This window comes from Trichechus manatus, unplaced genomic scaffold (assembly GCF_000243295.1).
Source record: "Trichechus manatus latirostris isolate Lorelei unplaced genomic scaffold, TriManLat1.0 scaffold00038, whole genome shotgun sequence".
NCBI classification, from domain to species: domain Eukaryota; kingdom Metazoa; phylum Chordata; class Mammalia; order Sirenia; family Trichechidae; genus Trichechus; species Trichechus manatus.
Window position 1 is genome coordinate 5243127 of NW_004443974.1, and position 14215 is coordinate 5257341.

Sequence of the window (14215 nt, forward strand, 5' to 3'; positions counted from 1 at the left end):
TTGTATCATTTTGCATTCCCACCAGCAGTGCATAAGAGTTCCGATCTCCCCGCAACCCCTCCAACATTTGTTATTTCCAGTGTTTTTGATTTGTGCCAGTAATGCCGGGGTCTAGTGTTAACTTTTGTCTACTTCTTTTATCCTAGTTCAGATGATTAAAGGAATCAGATGAATTAAGAATCTGAGGAGTGTTTGACAAGGTTATCATTCATTTGTTCATTCATTCATTCATTCATTTGCAAATACTGATTGAGGGCCTTCTATATACCAGTTACTTTTCTAGGCATTGGTGTTACAGCTGTGAACAAAAAGGTCAAAAGCCCTGCGCTCAAGGACGCATACGTTCTTGTGGAAGAGACAGACAACAAATGAGATAAATAAGTTTGCAGGGACTCCAAGTAAAATATGTAGGGTTTTATATAGTTATAAGTGCAAGGGAGGAAAAATAAAGTGTGGAAGAATTAAGTTTAAAATTTGGCATGGGCGGGGAGGCCTTTAATTTTCGATAAGGTGGTCAGGGAAGGCCTCACTGAGAAAATGACCTTTGAGTAAAAAAACCCAGAGATAGTGAGGGAGCATTCCTGGCAGAGGAAGTAAGCAGTGCAAAGGCCCTGAGGTGGAAGCGTGCCTGGCTTGTTTAAGGAACATCAGGAGCTGTAGAATGAACCAGGGGGATAGTAGTAGGAGATGAGAGCCTGCTCACGCTGGCTACTGTGTCGAGAACAGACGGAAAGGAGCTCAAGAGCAGGAGGGAGAGCTGTTAGAGGCTATTTTAATAATTCAGGTAAGAGATTATCGCTTGAACTAGAGTGGTGGCAATGAAGAAGTGGAGGTGGTAAAAAATTGTTGATGTCTACTTTGCTCTGCCCTGCCTCAAGGCTTTAAGACTGAATTGTTTTGGAATGTAAGGAAAAGGAAGCAAAGAGATCATTTTTTGATTCATAATTCACCTGGAATTTGTTTTTGTATATGTTGAGAGAAACGGTACAATTTCACTTTTTTTCCATATGGATATTGTTTTCCCATCATTCACTGAAAAGATTATCTTTTTCTCTAGGACCCTCCAGTGCCATTACTTTCATTATATGAAGTGTCCTTTTATGTATGGATCATTGTAGCGATCTTGGTTATGTCCCATTGGTTGATTTGTCAATTTCTCTGACATCACATTGTTTTAATTATTATTTTACTTTACAGTAAATTTTGATATTTGGTAGAGCAAGAACTCCCACCCTTTTTTTTTTTTTAAGAGTGTTTTGGATATTCTTGACCCTGAGGATTTCCGTATAAGTTTCAAACCAACTTGTCAAATTCTGCAAAATCTGTTGAGGATTTTAATTGGAATGGAGTTAAATCTGTAAATCAATTTAGAGTGAATTGACATCTTTCTCCTGTTGAATCTTCCAATTCACCATTTATGTTAGTCTTCTGTAATGCCTTCAATAGTTTTATAATTTTTCCATATCTTGCATATTTTATATATCTTTTGATAGATAGATTTATTTCTACATACTTTATTTTTTTGCTGTTATAAAAGGCATCTTTTTAAAAACTTATTTTCTAACAAGTTGTGACTGGTATTTGGAAATGCAATTGATTTTCCCATGCTGATTCTTTAGCAGTTTTTCTAAACACTTATTAATTCTAGTGATTTATCTTTTTTCCTTTGATTTTTATACATACATAATTTATCGTCTCTAGATAATTATATCTTTTATTTATTTTTCTTACCCTTAATATACTGGCTAGGATCACTAGTACAACACAGAATAAAAATGGTGATATTAGGAATCCTTTAATTGTTCCTAATTTCAGAGGGAAAGCTTTTGACATTTAATATTAAGCAAACTATAAATTTGCTTTGATTTTCTGTAGATACTCTTTATAAGATTAAGAAACTTTCATTCTATTCCTTTATTTTTGAAAGTTTTTGAAAAATAATGAATGACTGTTGAATTTTACAAATTTAAAAAAAGTTTGCATCTATATAGAAATACTGATTTTTTTCCCTTTAATCTTTTAATATGGTGAATTTCACTGTTTGACTTCTTAATGTTAAAGCAACCTTACATTCTTACGATAAATCCAACTTGGTCATGATGGATTTTTAAAAAAATATATTTCTAGATTTGGGTTTCTAATATTTTCTTTAGTATTTTTTGTATTTATGTTTACGAGTGAGAGTGGCCTGTAATTTTCCTCGTATTTGTCAGTTTTTGGTATTAGGGTTTGCTAGCCTCCTAAAGGGGCCCTGGTGGCATAGTGGTTAAAGAGCTTGGCTGCTAACCAAAAGGTCGGCTGTTCAAACCTATCAGCCACCCCACAAGAGAAAGATGTGGCGGTCTGCTTCCGTAAAGATTTACAGACTTGGAAACTCTATGGGGCAGTTTTACTCTGTCCTATAGTATCACTTTGAGTTGGAATCGACTCGACGGCAAAGGGTTTGGTTTGGTTTGGTTTTTAGCCTCCTAAGGAGGAGCCCTGGTGGTACAATGTTTAAGCACTTCGCTGCTAACTGAAAGATCAGTTTGAAACCCCCCAGCAGGACTGCGTTAGTTATCTAGCGCTGCTATAACAGAAATACAACAACTGGATGGCTTTAACAAACAGAAATTTATTTCTCTCATAGTCTAAGAGGCTAGAAGTCCAAATCCAGGGTGCCAGCTCCTGGGGAAGCCTTTCTCTCTCTGTTGGTTCTGGGGAAAGGTCCTTGTCATCAATCTTCCTCTGGTCTAGGTGCTTCTCAGTGCAGGGACCCTGGGTCGAAAGGACTCACTCCACTCTTGGTGCTTCTTTTTTGTTGTCATGAGGTCCCTCTCTCTGCTCAATTCTGTCTTTTATATCTCAAAAGAGATTGATTTAAAATACAATCTAATCCTATAGATTGAGTCCTGCCTCATTAACATAACTGCCTCCAATCCTGCCTCATTAATATCATAGAGGTTAGGATTTACAACACATAGGATAATCACATCAGATCACAGAATGGTGGACAACCACACAATACTGGGAATCATGGCCTAGCCAAGTTGACACACATTTTGGGGAGAAAACAATTCAATCCATAACAGGGACCAAAGGAAAGACCTGGGGATCTGCTCTGGTAAAGATTACAGCCTAGGAAACCCTATGGGTAGTCCTACTCTGTTCTATATGATTGGACTCGATGCACACAACAGTCTCCTAAAACGAATTGATATGTATTTTTTCTTTTTTTATTATCTCAAAGTTTGTGTTATTTTCACATCACTTAGCCCTTGAGTATTTGGTAGAATTTGCTGGAGAACCCCTTGGGGCCTAGAATTATTTCTGTGGGAAGATTTTTTTTTTTTTTTACTCTGATTCAATTTCTTTAAGATATATATATATATTGGCCAATATTATTTGAAATTTTATAATTTTCTGTAAAAATTTCCATTTTATCCATATTTTCAAATTTATTGGGATAAACTTGTTTATAATATCCCTTTATTGTCTTTTAAATATCTGTTCTATTTGTAATGTATCCCGTTTTATTCATGATATTGGTTATTTGTGTCTTCTCTCTTTTTTTGTGTGTGTGTCTAATTTTGTCAGTAGTTTGTCAATTTTATTAGTCTTTTTGAATAGTAATCACTATTCAAAAAGTTATATACCATTAACACTAGATTTATTTTAAACCCAAAGGTCAATATATATTTTTATATAATCACTATTCATTTATATTTATCTATACTTACTTACTTTATTGCTCTTCATTCTTTCTTATTCTTTCACTCTTTCATCTGGGATCGTTTTTCTTCTGTTGGAAGAATACACTGTATTTTTTTTTTTTAAGGTGGATCTTCCTTTATCATAGGTGTGTTTTTATTTGTTTGAAATTACCTTTTTATCATCTTCAGTTTTGCTGGATATAGAATATTCAGTTGGCAATTCTTTTAGCACATTGAAGAAATAATTCTATTGTGTTATGGCTTCCTTTATTTCTTTTTGGGAAGTTAGTATCTTTGAAGGTAATATGTACTTTTTTTTCCCTAGTATGTTGATCTTATTTTTTGTGGCAAAAATATATATTAAAAAATCTGCCATTTCATGATTTTTCATGTGTACAATTCAGTGACGTTGATTATGTTCTTCATGTTGTACAGCCATCACCACTATTTGTTTCAAAAATTTTCCATCATCCTTAACAGAAACTCTGTGTCCCGTAAGCAATGACTCCCGCTCTTCCCCTCCCTCCACCCTGTAACCACTAATGAACTTTAGTCTTTATACATTTTCCTATTCTAGATATTCATATAAGTGGGATTATTGCAGCACTATTGCAAATAGCCAAAAGGTGCAGCAACCAAAATGTGTATCAACAGATGAATGGATAAACAAAATATGGTATATACATACTTTGGAGTATTACTCAGCCATAAAGAGAAATGAAGTTGAGTAATTATGACAGAAACGAATACAGAATTCTCATTGCTTCACACTGCTACTCATCGCAGTACAAATTGTGGTGATGCAGTTATTCCTTGACAGCATTTCATGTGCTTACTGCAATGTTTTATTTTATTTTGTAACCAATACATTCCCATTTGTGTCAAAAAAAGAGTAAATTGCACTTTGAATGTTGAACTTTTAAGACACAGTGGAGTGTGGATATTTTGTTATCGAATTAGATGGCAAAGCACTGTGCTCATTATGCAATGACACTATAGTTGTGATAAAAGAATACAATATATGCCAACATTACTCAACGCTCATTACAGTATTCCCAACTCATAGGACAATAGTGGTCAGAAAAACTAGAAAATTTAAAATGCAATATCTCATCACAGCAGAATTTCTTCACAACAAAAAATGAAAATGGGGCTCCAACCAAAGAAACTTTTTGAGTGGCTAATGTGTTAGTCAAGCAAAAAAAGAAAGAAAAACAAAAATTTACCCATGGGGTAAATTAAGTCATGTTTTGATTGCAGCAGCTGAAGAAAAGTGTACAGAGAAAAGAAACTTGTTTAAGAGCATTAGCCTTTTGGTGAGAACAACTGCTTGAAGAGTTGAGGGCATTAGGAGCACCATCAATATTCAATGAAAAAAAAAAAACAAGACAAATGATGGCAGGTGGCTTTTCTTGGCTCTTGACGAGTCACAGATGTTACTGATACTACTCAGTTTTTGTTGTTTATTCAAGGAATCAATGCTAAGTTTAAAGTGACTGAAGAATTAGCCTCTGTGAACAATCTGCATAAAGCAACTGTGGTTGAGAATAATTCCAAAAAAACTGAGAAAACACTAATTAGTACAGTCTGAAGTTGAATCTACTAAGATGAGTTACAACTGATAGTGATAAAACTGTGTAGAGCAGAAAAAGGCTTAGTTGGACAAATTTGCAAAGCTTGTGGAAATGTATAGTTATTCATTGCATTATTTATCAGCAGGCACTATGCAAAAAGAATTTCCATCTATCAGTGTTATTGAACCATTGGTTTCAATAGTGAACTTGATCCACTTTTGTGGATTTAACCATTGTCAGTTCTGTGAATTAATGTCAGAAATTGCAGCTGAATAGCCTGACTTACCCTACCATACAATAGTTGAATGGCTTAGCAGTAGCAAAGTTTTAGTGTAATAATTTTGAGCACAGGGATAAGATTGAATATTTTTCTGAATGAGAAGAACCGCCCTCAACCACTATTATAGAACACTGAATGGCTTAGGAAATTAGCTTTTGATGGAGACTTGATAATTTTCCTTAATAAATTCAACCTAAAATTACAAGGCAAAACAATGTTATGTGTGAAGCGTCTACAGTAAAGTCCTTTCAACGACAACTAACATTTTTTGAATCACAGGTAATGTTAAGCTGCTGTATACTCTTCCCATGCTATCAAATGTTAAAGCAACAACAGAGATCTCTATTCCTGCAGAGAGAGCTGAAGAGCAATGCTTCGTATAGATCTTACTGTTTGGCTGAGCAGTTCTATGAGGCACACCCTTGAACTCTACAAAGGGCCCTTTGTGTGACTGAGCACTCCAACAAAAAGTTGTACAGTCACTCCCTGGGCTTTAGCCATGTTGTTGTTATGTGCCATTGAGCCAGTTCTGACTCATAGTGACCCTATAGGACAGAGTAGAACTGCACCATAGGGTTTCCAAGGAGCGGCTGGTGCCACCACTGTGCCACCAGGGCTTTAGCTCTAGACCATGCATTATCTCTAGGCCAAATTTTGCTGACAGTGCTCAAAACCCAAGTCTTAATTTTAGCATCTTTTGTCATCTGGAGAGGCTGAGAATTTTCAAAATCATCAAGTTCTAGTTCCTTCTTATTTAGAAGAATGTTCATTCTGCTGCTGGTGGTGGATTATTCTATAAATGCCCGTTAGATCCTGTTGATGATGTTGCTCAGTTCTCTATCTTTGCTGATTTTCTGTCTAGTTGTTGTTAGTTGTTGTCAAGTTAATTCCGAGTCATGGCGGCTCCATGTGTTAAAGAGTAGAATTGCTCCACAGGGTTTTCTTGGCTGAATGGTTAAGTGCTCAACTCATAGCCAAAAGGTTGGCAGTTCAAACCCACCCAGAGGCACTCTCAGGAGACAGGCCTGGTGATCTGCTTCCCATAGTCTTGAAGATCTTATGGAACAGCTCTACTTGGCACACAAGGGGTCTCCATGAGTCAGAAGCGACTCAATAACAACTAACAATAACAACAACAGTCTTAACAGAAGCAGATTGCCAGGTCTTTTCTTCTGCAGTACCACAGGATGGGTTCAAATTGCCAGCCTTTAGGTTAGTAGTTGGGCACAACCCATTTGTGCCACCTAAGGACGCATAGAGGTGGTAATAGGGTTTAAAGAGGATGAATGGAAGCATGTCTATAAAATTAAAAAAAAAAAAAAAACTCAACATCTCTCTTTGTAGCAATAAAAGATACATATTTTGTAGAATGTTTCTAGTTCACCTAAATCTACTCAAATAGTAGGCAGATTGAACACTAACTGAGGGGATTAATCACAAGCAATATATATTCCAACACTAAAAAATGTGGTAAATATTTGATGAGTAAGTTGATGAATACTTATTTTTTTCCTTTACATATGTCCCTTTTTCCATTGTGTGTGTGTGTGTCCAGACAGGGTCCACAATCGCCAGCATAAAACCACCTGCACACCCTATCAGTGCATGGAAAACGCTTTACTCACATAGAGAAGAGACAGAGCAAGACCAGCTTCACTAGTGGGCACCAGTCTCCCATGGCCAGCAAGCTTATCCCGCATGTGGCCAGTGCAGAGCAGATATTCTATCTTCACCCCTCTTGTGCTGCAGTACGAGAGACCCCATTCCTTCCCCGCAGGAAACAGATATAGAAGTGGGGTTGGCCAGGTGCCATATGATGCCCACGCGGGTGCGAAAGACTGAGAAAGTTACTGTGTGCCCAGAACAGGGGGAAGGCTTCTCTGATAAGGAGAAGGAACTGGGAGAGAGAAGGTAGCCCAATTCCTAGCCTCCTTATCAGAGAATGTTCTGGGCCCAAGACCTTTACTTAGGCAGCCTGGATAGGAGGCATAGAGGCAGACCATTTCCCCAACAGAGTGTGTCTTCCGAACTAAAGTCTGAGTATTTATCCATATAAATTTGTTTTATGCCTCCAAAAGCATTTCCACATTATATATAGATATATATATCTATATATCTATATCTATCTATATATATATATATATATATAGATAACATCACTGTGTATTAAATTATCATCCATTTAGTCTTTAGCCAACATTACTAGAATTAGATGATTCAAAGTTGTAAGGAGAAAAATTATTTTGGAAGGCTGTACATTTTATAAATCTCTAAAAAACTGAAACATTTAATAAATTTTGTATTTATGAAGAATTGTGATTCACTTATTAATTCATAAACTTTATGGTATAGTCATCAAATCTTTTCTGACTGCCATGCTATCTGAATATGTTTAATTTGTGGAGGAGTACGAAAATTTGGATCCCAATTGTATTCTGGTGATAACAGTTTAGTGGGTTTATGGAGAAAAAAATATTTGTTTAAGTGGCTTTCATATATGCTGGTAAGTTCTTTTTTGGTGTCATGAATAATTCCTTTTTGATTTTCTTCAATGAGTTTTAAAACTTCCTCAGGAATCCCACCAAAAATTACGCTATGGTAATAGAAATCTCCCTGTCCAAAGGGGATGAAAGCTGCTGATTTGGAATTTCTCTCACAAGGGAAATAGTTAGCATTTTTAAAATACCACCATGCATGGAGTTGAGCTACTGACTTTCCAAGGGTTTCTACTCCAAAATCATTCTTAAAGATCTAGTTTATAGTCATGACGAAGAGAAAGTTGACTTCATCCTGCATGTGACTTAAGATGGACACACCTAAATTCTTCATGGGTATGAGATTAAAGTCTTGCCATGTGTTTTCATAGAATATTACACATAGTTTAAATGTATGAAGAGGACCTAACTCTATGCGAGGTAGCCTGGAAGGCTCATCCATCATGATGTAAAAGATAACATTGTAGCCATGCATAAAGTGCTTATCAGCAGACTGTATGAACTGTTTCAGGTATTGATCTTCAAACCTGTGAAACATGACAAAAGCAGAAAAAAACATATTTTGCTAAAAATCACCAGGCAAATCCATGCCATTTAAACATGCTCTCTAACGTATGTGTCACTGATGCTAAAGAACTACCAGTAGGTAGAGAATCTGAGTCCATAGATTCAATTGTATTGGTTAATGAAAGAGAACGTAGTGAGCTAGGGGGCCTGAGAAGAGCCATAGGGTTTTGGGACAACTGTTGTGGCACAAGGAAAAGAGAGCTGAATGGATATTAATAAAACGGTTCCCAAGTAGTGTTAAAGACTGAGACAAGGTTGGAGAAAATACCCACTATAAATTATTATACAAGACAGGTAGAAATAAAAGTTAATGTTAATTATAAGTAGGTCTTTGGATGTAGAAAAAGGACAAATATTAGTAGCACCTACTCTACAGCAGCAAATACAGCCAAGCCTATGGTAATGTTCAGTCTTCTGTAATATTTTTCCAGGACCTGTCTATTGTAAGTTCCTTCCCATATGATTGGAGCAAGCCAGTCAGTTGTTGTTATAACATCAGGACGTTTTCTGTTGAACAAACAAGAAACAAATCAAGCAGATACCACTTCACTATGACAGCAGAAGTGTTTGTCCAAGTGACAATAGCTAATGATTACAGAGTACTTACTATGTGTCAGGCACTGTATTTAAGTGCTTTAAATAACTCACTTAATCCTTGCAATGTCCTATCAGGTAAGTACTATTATTATTCCTATTTTTTATATGAGGAAAGTTAGGCACAGATTGATTAAATTGCTTAATATCACACAGCTAATAAATGGCAGAGTCAGGATTCAAGAGTCAGCCTGTTTGGCTTTAGAGTTTATGCTTTAATCAATACACCATACTGCCTTTTGAGCCCAGGGGTTCCTTTCTCTGCGTTCTGACAGCCACTTAAACTTAGCTAACCCATTATCTGAACATTTCTCTGATTATTGCCTAAAGCAAAGATTGGTGACACTGTATTACTGTCTCCCTCATGTGTTCCTTTCCCTCCCCTCCTCCATTTTCCTTCTCTCCCTCCTCTTATCCTAGAAGAGCTAGAGTGCACCCTTTTCACCTTCTCCCTAATGCTTTAAGCCCATCAGTGCAACCTGGAATAAAAAAAGATTAGTCCATAAAGGGACAAAGACATTAGATTTGTTGTTAGTAATAAAAAAATGATAGCAGAAGTGATAGGTAGCATTAGTAAAAAATAGTTTGGCCAGAAGCAAGGCATTAAACTATTAAAGCAAATTAAGTCCATCATTTTGGAAGGAATCAAATACAAAGTGAGAAGCCATTTTGGTATTGGTGATTGCGGGTTATAATTACAAATTCAATTTGACAACCCTTCATAGTGTACTTATAATAGTCATAATACGATAGCAAATCTTATCTTAATGGCTGGATCCCCATATTAGCAATCTGGTTTGCACCATTTCGTTTTTTTCTTTAGATTCATATAATTCTATAGATAATATATGCACAATATGTACATATTCATATACATATACAGCTCAGAAAGCCACTCCAGTTCAAAGGAGACAAAACAAAGATCAGCCTGTATGTTGGTCCCTCAGAGAACTGCCAGACAGGTCAAAACACACAACCACAATTTTTTTAAAACAAAGTCTGTATTTTTTTCCATATATCCTATGATCTAATTCTGGACCCATTATTCCTCTGATCTATTCCATGTTGATTTGATTACAGTAGTGTTGATAGTGTGTTCTGGTATTTGGTAAAGCAAAATCCTCTTTTTTTATTTTTCACACTTTTCTTGATTATTTTGAAATATTTATTTTTCATAATGACTTTTAAATAACTAGCAATTAAAAACCATTAGCATGTGAATTAGAGTTATATTATGTGGTAGATTGGATTATTGTTCCCAAATTGCCACTCCTATGTAAAAGGCCACACCGTTTCCCATGGAAGTTTTTGGGGGTCTCTCAGCAGGGTAGGCAGAGTATGCATCCCCTCCCCACTGACTTTGGTCTTGGCTGTGTGACTTACTTTGCCCAATGGAATTTTAGAGACCATGAGGTGAGCAGGGCTTAAATGTGCTTACATAGTTTGGTTTCTTCTCTTGTACTTCTGCCGTTTGCCATGGGAAGAACATGTCCCGGGTGGCTGCTAGTAGAAGAATGAGAAGATCTGTGGAGCAAATCTAAACTAAACCTACAGTCTGGAACCCAGGCTCAGCCAGTCTCAGTCAAGCTCAGCAGAGCCACAGATGATCACTGAATGAGGAAAAAAGGCTCGTTGTTGTAAGCCACTGAGTTTTGGGGTGGTTGTCATGAAGCGTTATCACAGCAATTCCTGACTAAAACAAATTAAGCTTACATATTATGTTGGAACAATTGATGTTATGACATTGTTTTCCTATACAAGGACATGGTGTGACTTTTCATTTGTCCAGATATTATTTTCTGTCTTTTGATGAGATTATATAGTTTTATTCACACAGGTCCTCTACCTTTCTTACTACATTTTTATACAGTATTTTAGTTTTGGTTCCCATATTTCAGTCCTAGGCACATTCCTAGAATAGAGAAAACTAATAATTTTAAAAATAATTTCTTTTGCACAGCTACTTATCCAATTCTCTTATTAATTCTAGTAGTCTTCCTTTCTTCTTTTTGGGTTTTTAAAGTATCACTGGCAAAATGACGTAGTTTTCTCTTTTATTTTCTAAAGTTTGTACCATTTATTCAATCTCTTATTATTTCCTATAATCTCCATGGAAGAGTAAAATAATACTAATGATAGTGAACATCCTTGTCTAGTTCCTAATTTTAATTAAAATGGTTTTAGTCTTTTGCTAATTAGGATATTTGCTTTGGCATCTGTGATTCCTATTGTTGAAAAGTAACTGGTACTGCTAATTCTACTGTGGTTTGTCACCTATATTCATAACTGAAGGGAATACATACTAAATTTTGTTTAGTAAAAATAAAGATTTTTTTTTCCATCCAAGTTCATGGACTCCCCCTGAATTGCAACCACATATAGAGATGGCATGTCAAATCAGTGGGGAAAGAGGGACTATTCAATAATCAGAGCTGCAAAACAGTGTTATCCACGTGAGCAAAGATGAAATTGGATTCCTGCCTAACACCATACATAAATAGCAATTCCAATGGATTAAGGATTTATATGTCAAAAATAAAACTTTAAAACTCTTTGAAGCAAATATGAGTGAAAATAATTTAGACTTTGTGATAGGAAAATATTTCTCAAGCAAGACAAAATTTTTGACTGTAAAAACAAAGATTCATGAAGTGTATATATTAATATAAGTATATTTTAATCAAAAAATGCCTTAAGGAAAGAAAGAGAAGTTGCAAATTATGAGAAGACATTTGTGATACATGCAACTAGCAAAGGATTAGTATCAAGAATATATTTTATAAATCACAGATAAAGCATAGTACAAGTCAGACAAAGGTCTAATCTCTAAAATCTACAAGAAAATTCAACACATCTAAAACAAAAAGACAAATAATCCAGTTAAATTCAACAGAAATAAGCAAAAAAAAATATGAACAGACATTTTATTGAAGAGGAATCTCGTATGGCTAACAAATACATGAAGGAATGTTCCATTTATTTAGTGATCAAAGAAATTCAAAAGACCACAAAGACATACTTTCTAAAAATGCCCATTCTGTTGGCAGTACCAGGTGTCAGAGAGCGTGCACATCAGCAGGATTTATCTACTTTGCAGGTGGTGATTTAAACTGGTATACCCACTTTGGAAAATTGTCACTATTCATAGGTTGACAATTCACAAATCCTACCACCCAGCGGTTCCACTTCTACCCAAGGAGATGTGTAAGAATATTCATAGCAGACTACTTACAATAGCAAAAGCCTAGAAACAATTCAATTGCCCATTAGGACAGTGGATAAATAAGGGGGCATATTTCCATAGTTGATTATTATGCAGATGTCAAAACGTATTATAGTGATATACAAACTTTGGATGAATCTTAGCAATCTAATATTAAGGGGAAAATAAAAGCCCCAGAAAATTTCATACAGCACAATATCCCATTTATAAAGTTATAAACAACTAAAATTTTAAAATAGACTTCTTTATCAGTTGGATTCCTATACACCAATAAAGAGAATGATGAAAAGGAAATCAGGAAAACAACACCATTTACAATAGCCCCTAAAAAAATAAAATACTTAGGAATAAATCTAGCCAGGGATGTAAAAGACTCATACAAAGAAAACTACAAAACACTACTGCAAGAAACCCAAAAGGATCTAAATAAATGGGAAAACATACCATGCTCATGGATAGGGAGACTCAACATTGTGAAAACGACAATTCTACCCCAAGCAATTTACAAATACAATGCAATCCTGATCCAAATACCAACAACATTCTTCAAAGAGATGGAAAAACTAATCACTAACTTCATATGGAAAGGGAAGAAGCCCCAAATAAGCAAAGCACTATTGAAGAAGAAAAAAAAAGGAGGACAAGCATCACCTGACCTCAGAACCTACTATACAGCTACAGTAGTCAAAACAGCCTGGTGGTACAATGACAGATACATTGACCAATGGAACAGAATTGAGAACTGAGATGTAAATCCATCTGCTTACGGTCACCTGACCTTTGACAAGGGCCCAAAGTCCATCAAATGGGGAACAGTCTTTTTAGTAAATGGTGCTGGCAGAACTGGATGTCCATCTGCAAAAAAATGAAACAGGACCCATATCTCACACCATATACAAAAACTAATTCAAAATGGATCAAAGACCTAAATATAAAGCCAAAAACTATAAAGTTCATAGAAGAAAAAATAGGATCAATGCTAGAGGCTCTAATACACGGCATTAACAGGATACAAACTATAACCAACAACACACAAACTCCAGCAGATAAGCTTGATAACTGGGATCTTCTAAAAATTAAACACTTATGCTCATTGAAAGACTTCTCCCAAAGAGTAAAAAGAGAACCTACAGACTGGGAAAAAAATTTTGGACAGTACAAGTCAGACAAAGGTCCAATCTCTAAAATCTACAAGAAAATGCAACACCTCTACAACAAAAAGACAAATTAAAAATGGGCAAAGGAAATGAACAGACACTTCACCAAAGAAGACATTCAAGCAGCCTGCAGACACACGAGGAAATGCTCGCCATCACTAGCCATTAGAGAAATGCAAGTTAAAACCACAATGAGATACCATCTCACCCCTGCATTACTGGCACAAATCAAAAAAACTGGAGGAAATAACAAATGTTGGAGAGGCTGCAGGGAGATCGGAACTCTTATGCACTGCTGGTGGGAGTGTATAGTGATACAACCGTTTTGAAAATGATATGGTGCTTCCTTAGAAAGCTAGAAATAGACATACCATACGATCCAGCAATCCCACTTCTAGGAATATATACTAGAGAAATAAGAGCCATCACACAAATAGACATATGCATACCCATGTTCATTGCAGCATTGTTCACAATAGCAAAAATATGGAAACAACCTAGATGCCCATCAACAGATGAATGGATAAACAAACTATGGTTTGTACACACAGTGGAATATTATGCAACGATAAAGAACAATGATGAATCTGTGAAGCAGCTCATAACATGGATGAAACTGGAGGACATTATGCT

General features: G+C 35.8%; 1 protein-coding gene across 1 annotated transcript; it reads right to left on the bottom strand.

The window, feature by feature from the left end:
* Positions 1-7743: 7743 nt before the first annotated feature.
* On the bottom strand, positions 7744-9370 carry LOC101352527 (N-acetyllactosaminide alpha-1,3-galactosyltransferase-like 1). Its single transcript, XM_023730673.1, is given in 1 exon segment — positions 7744-9370. A coding segment is annotated over 1 exon segment (699 nt). The 5' UTR covers positions 8601-9370; the 3' UTR covers positions 7744-7901.
* Between the last annotated feature and the right edge of the window lie 4845 nt (positions 9371-14215).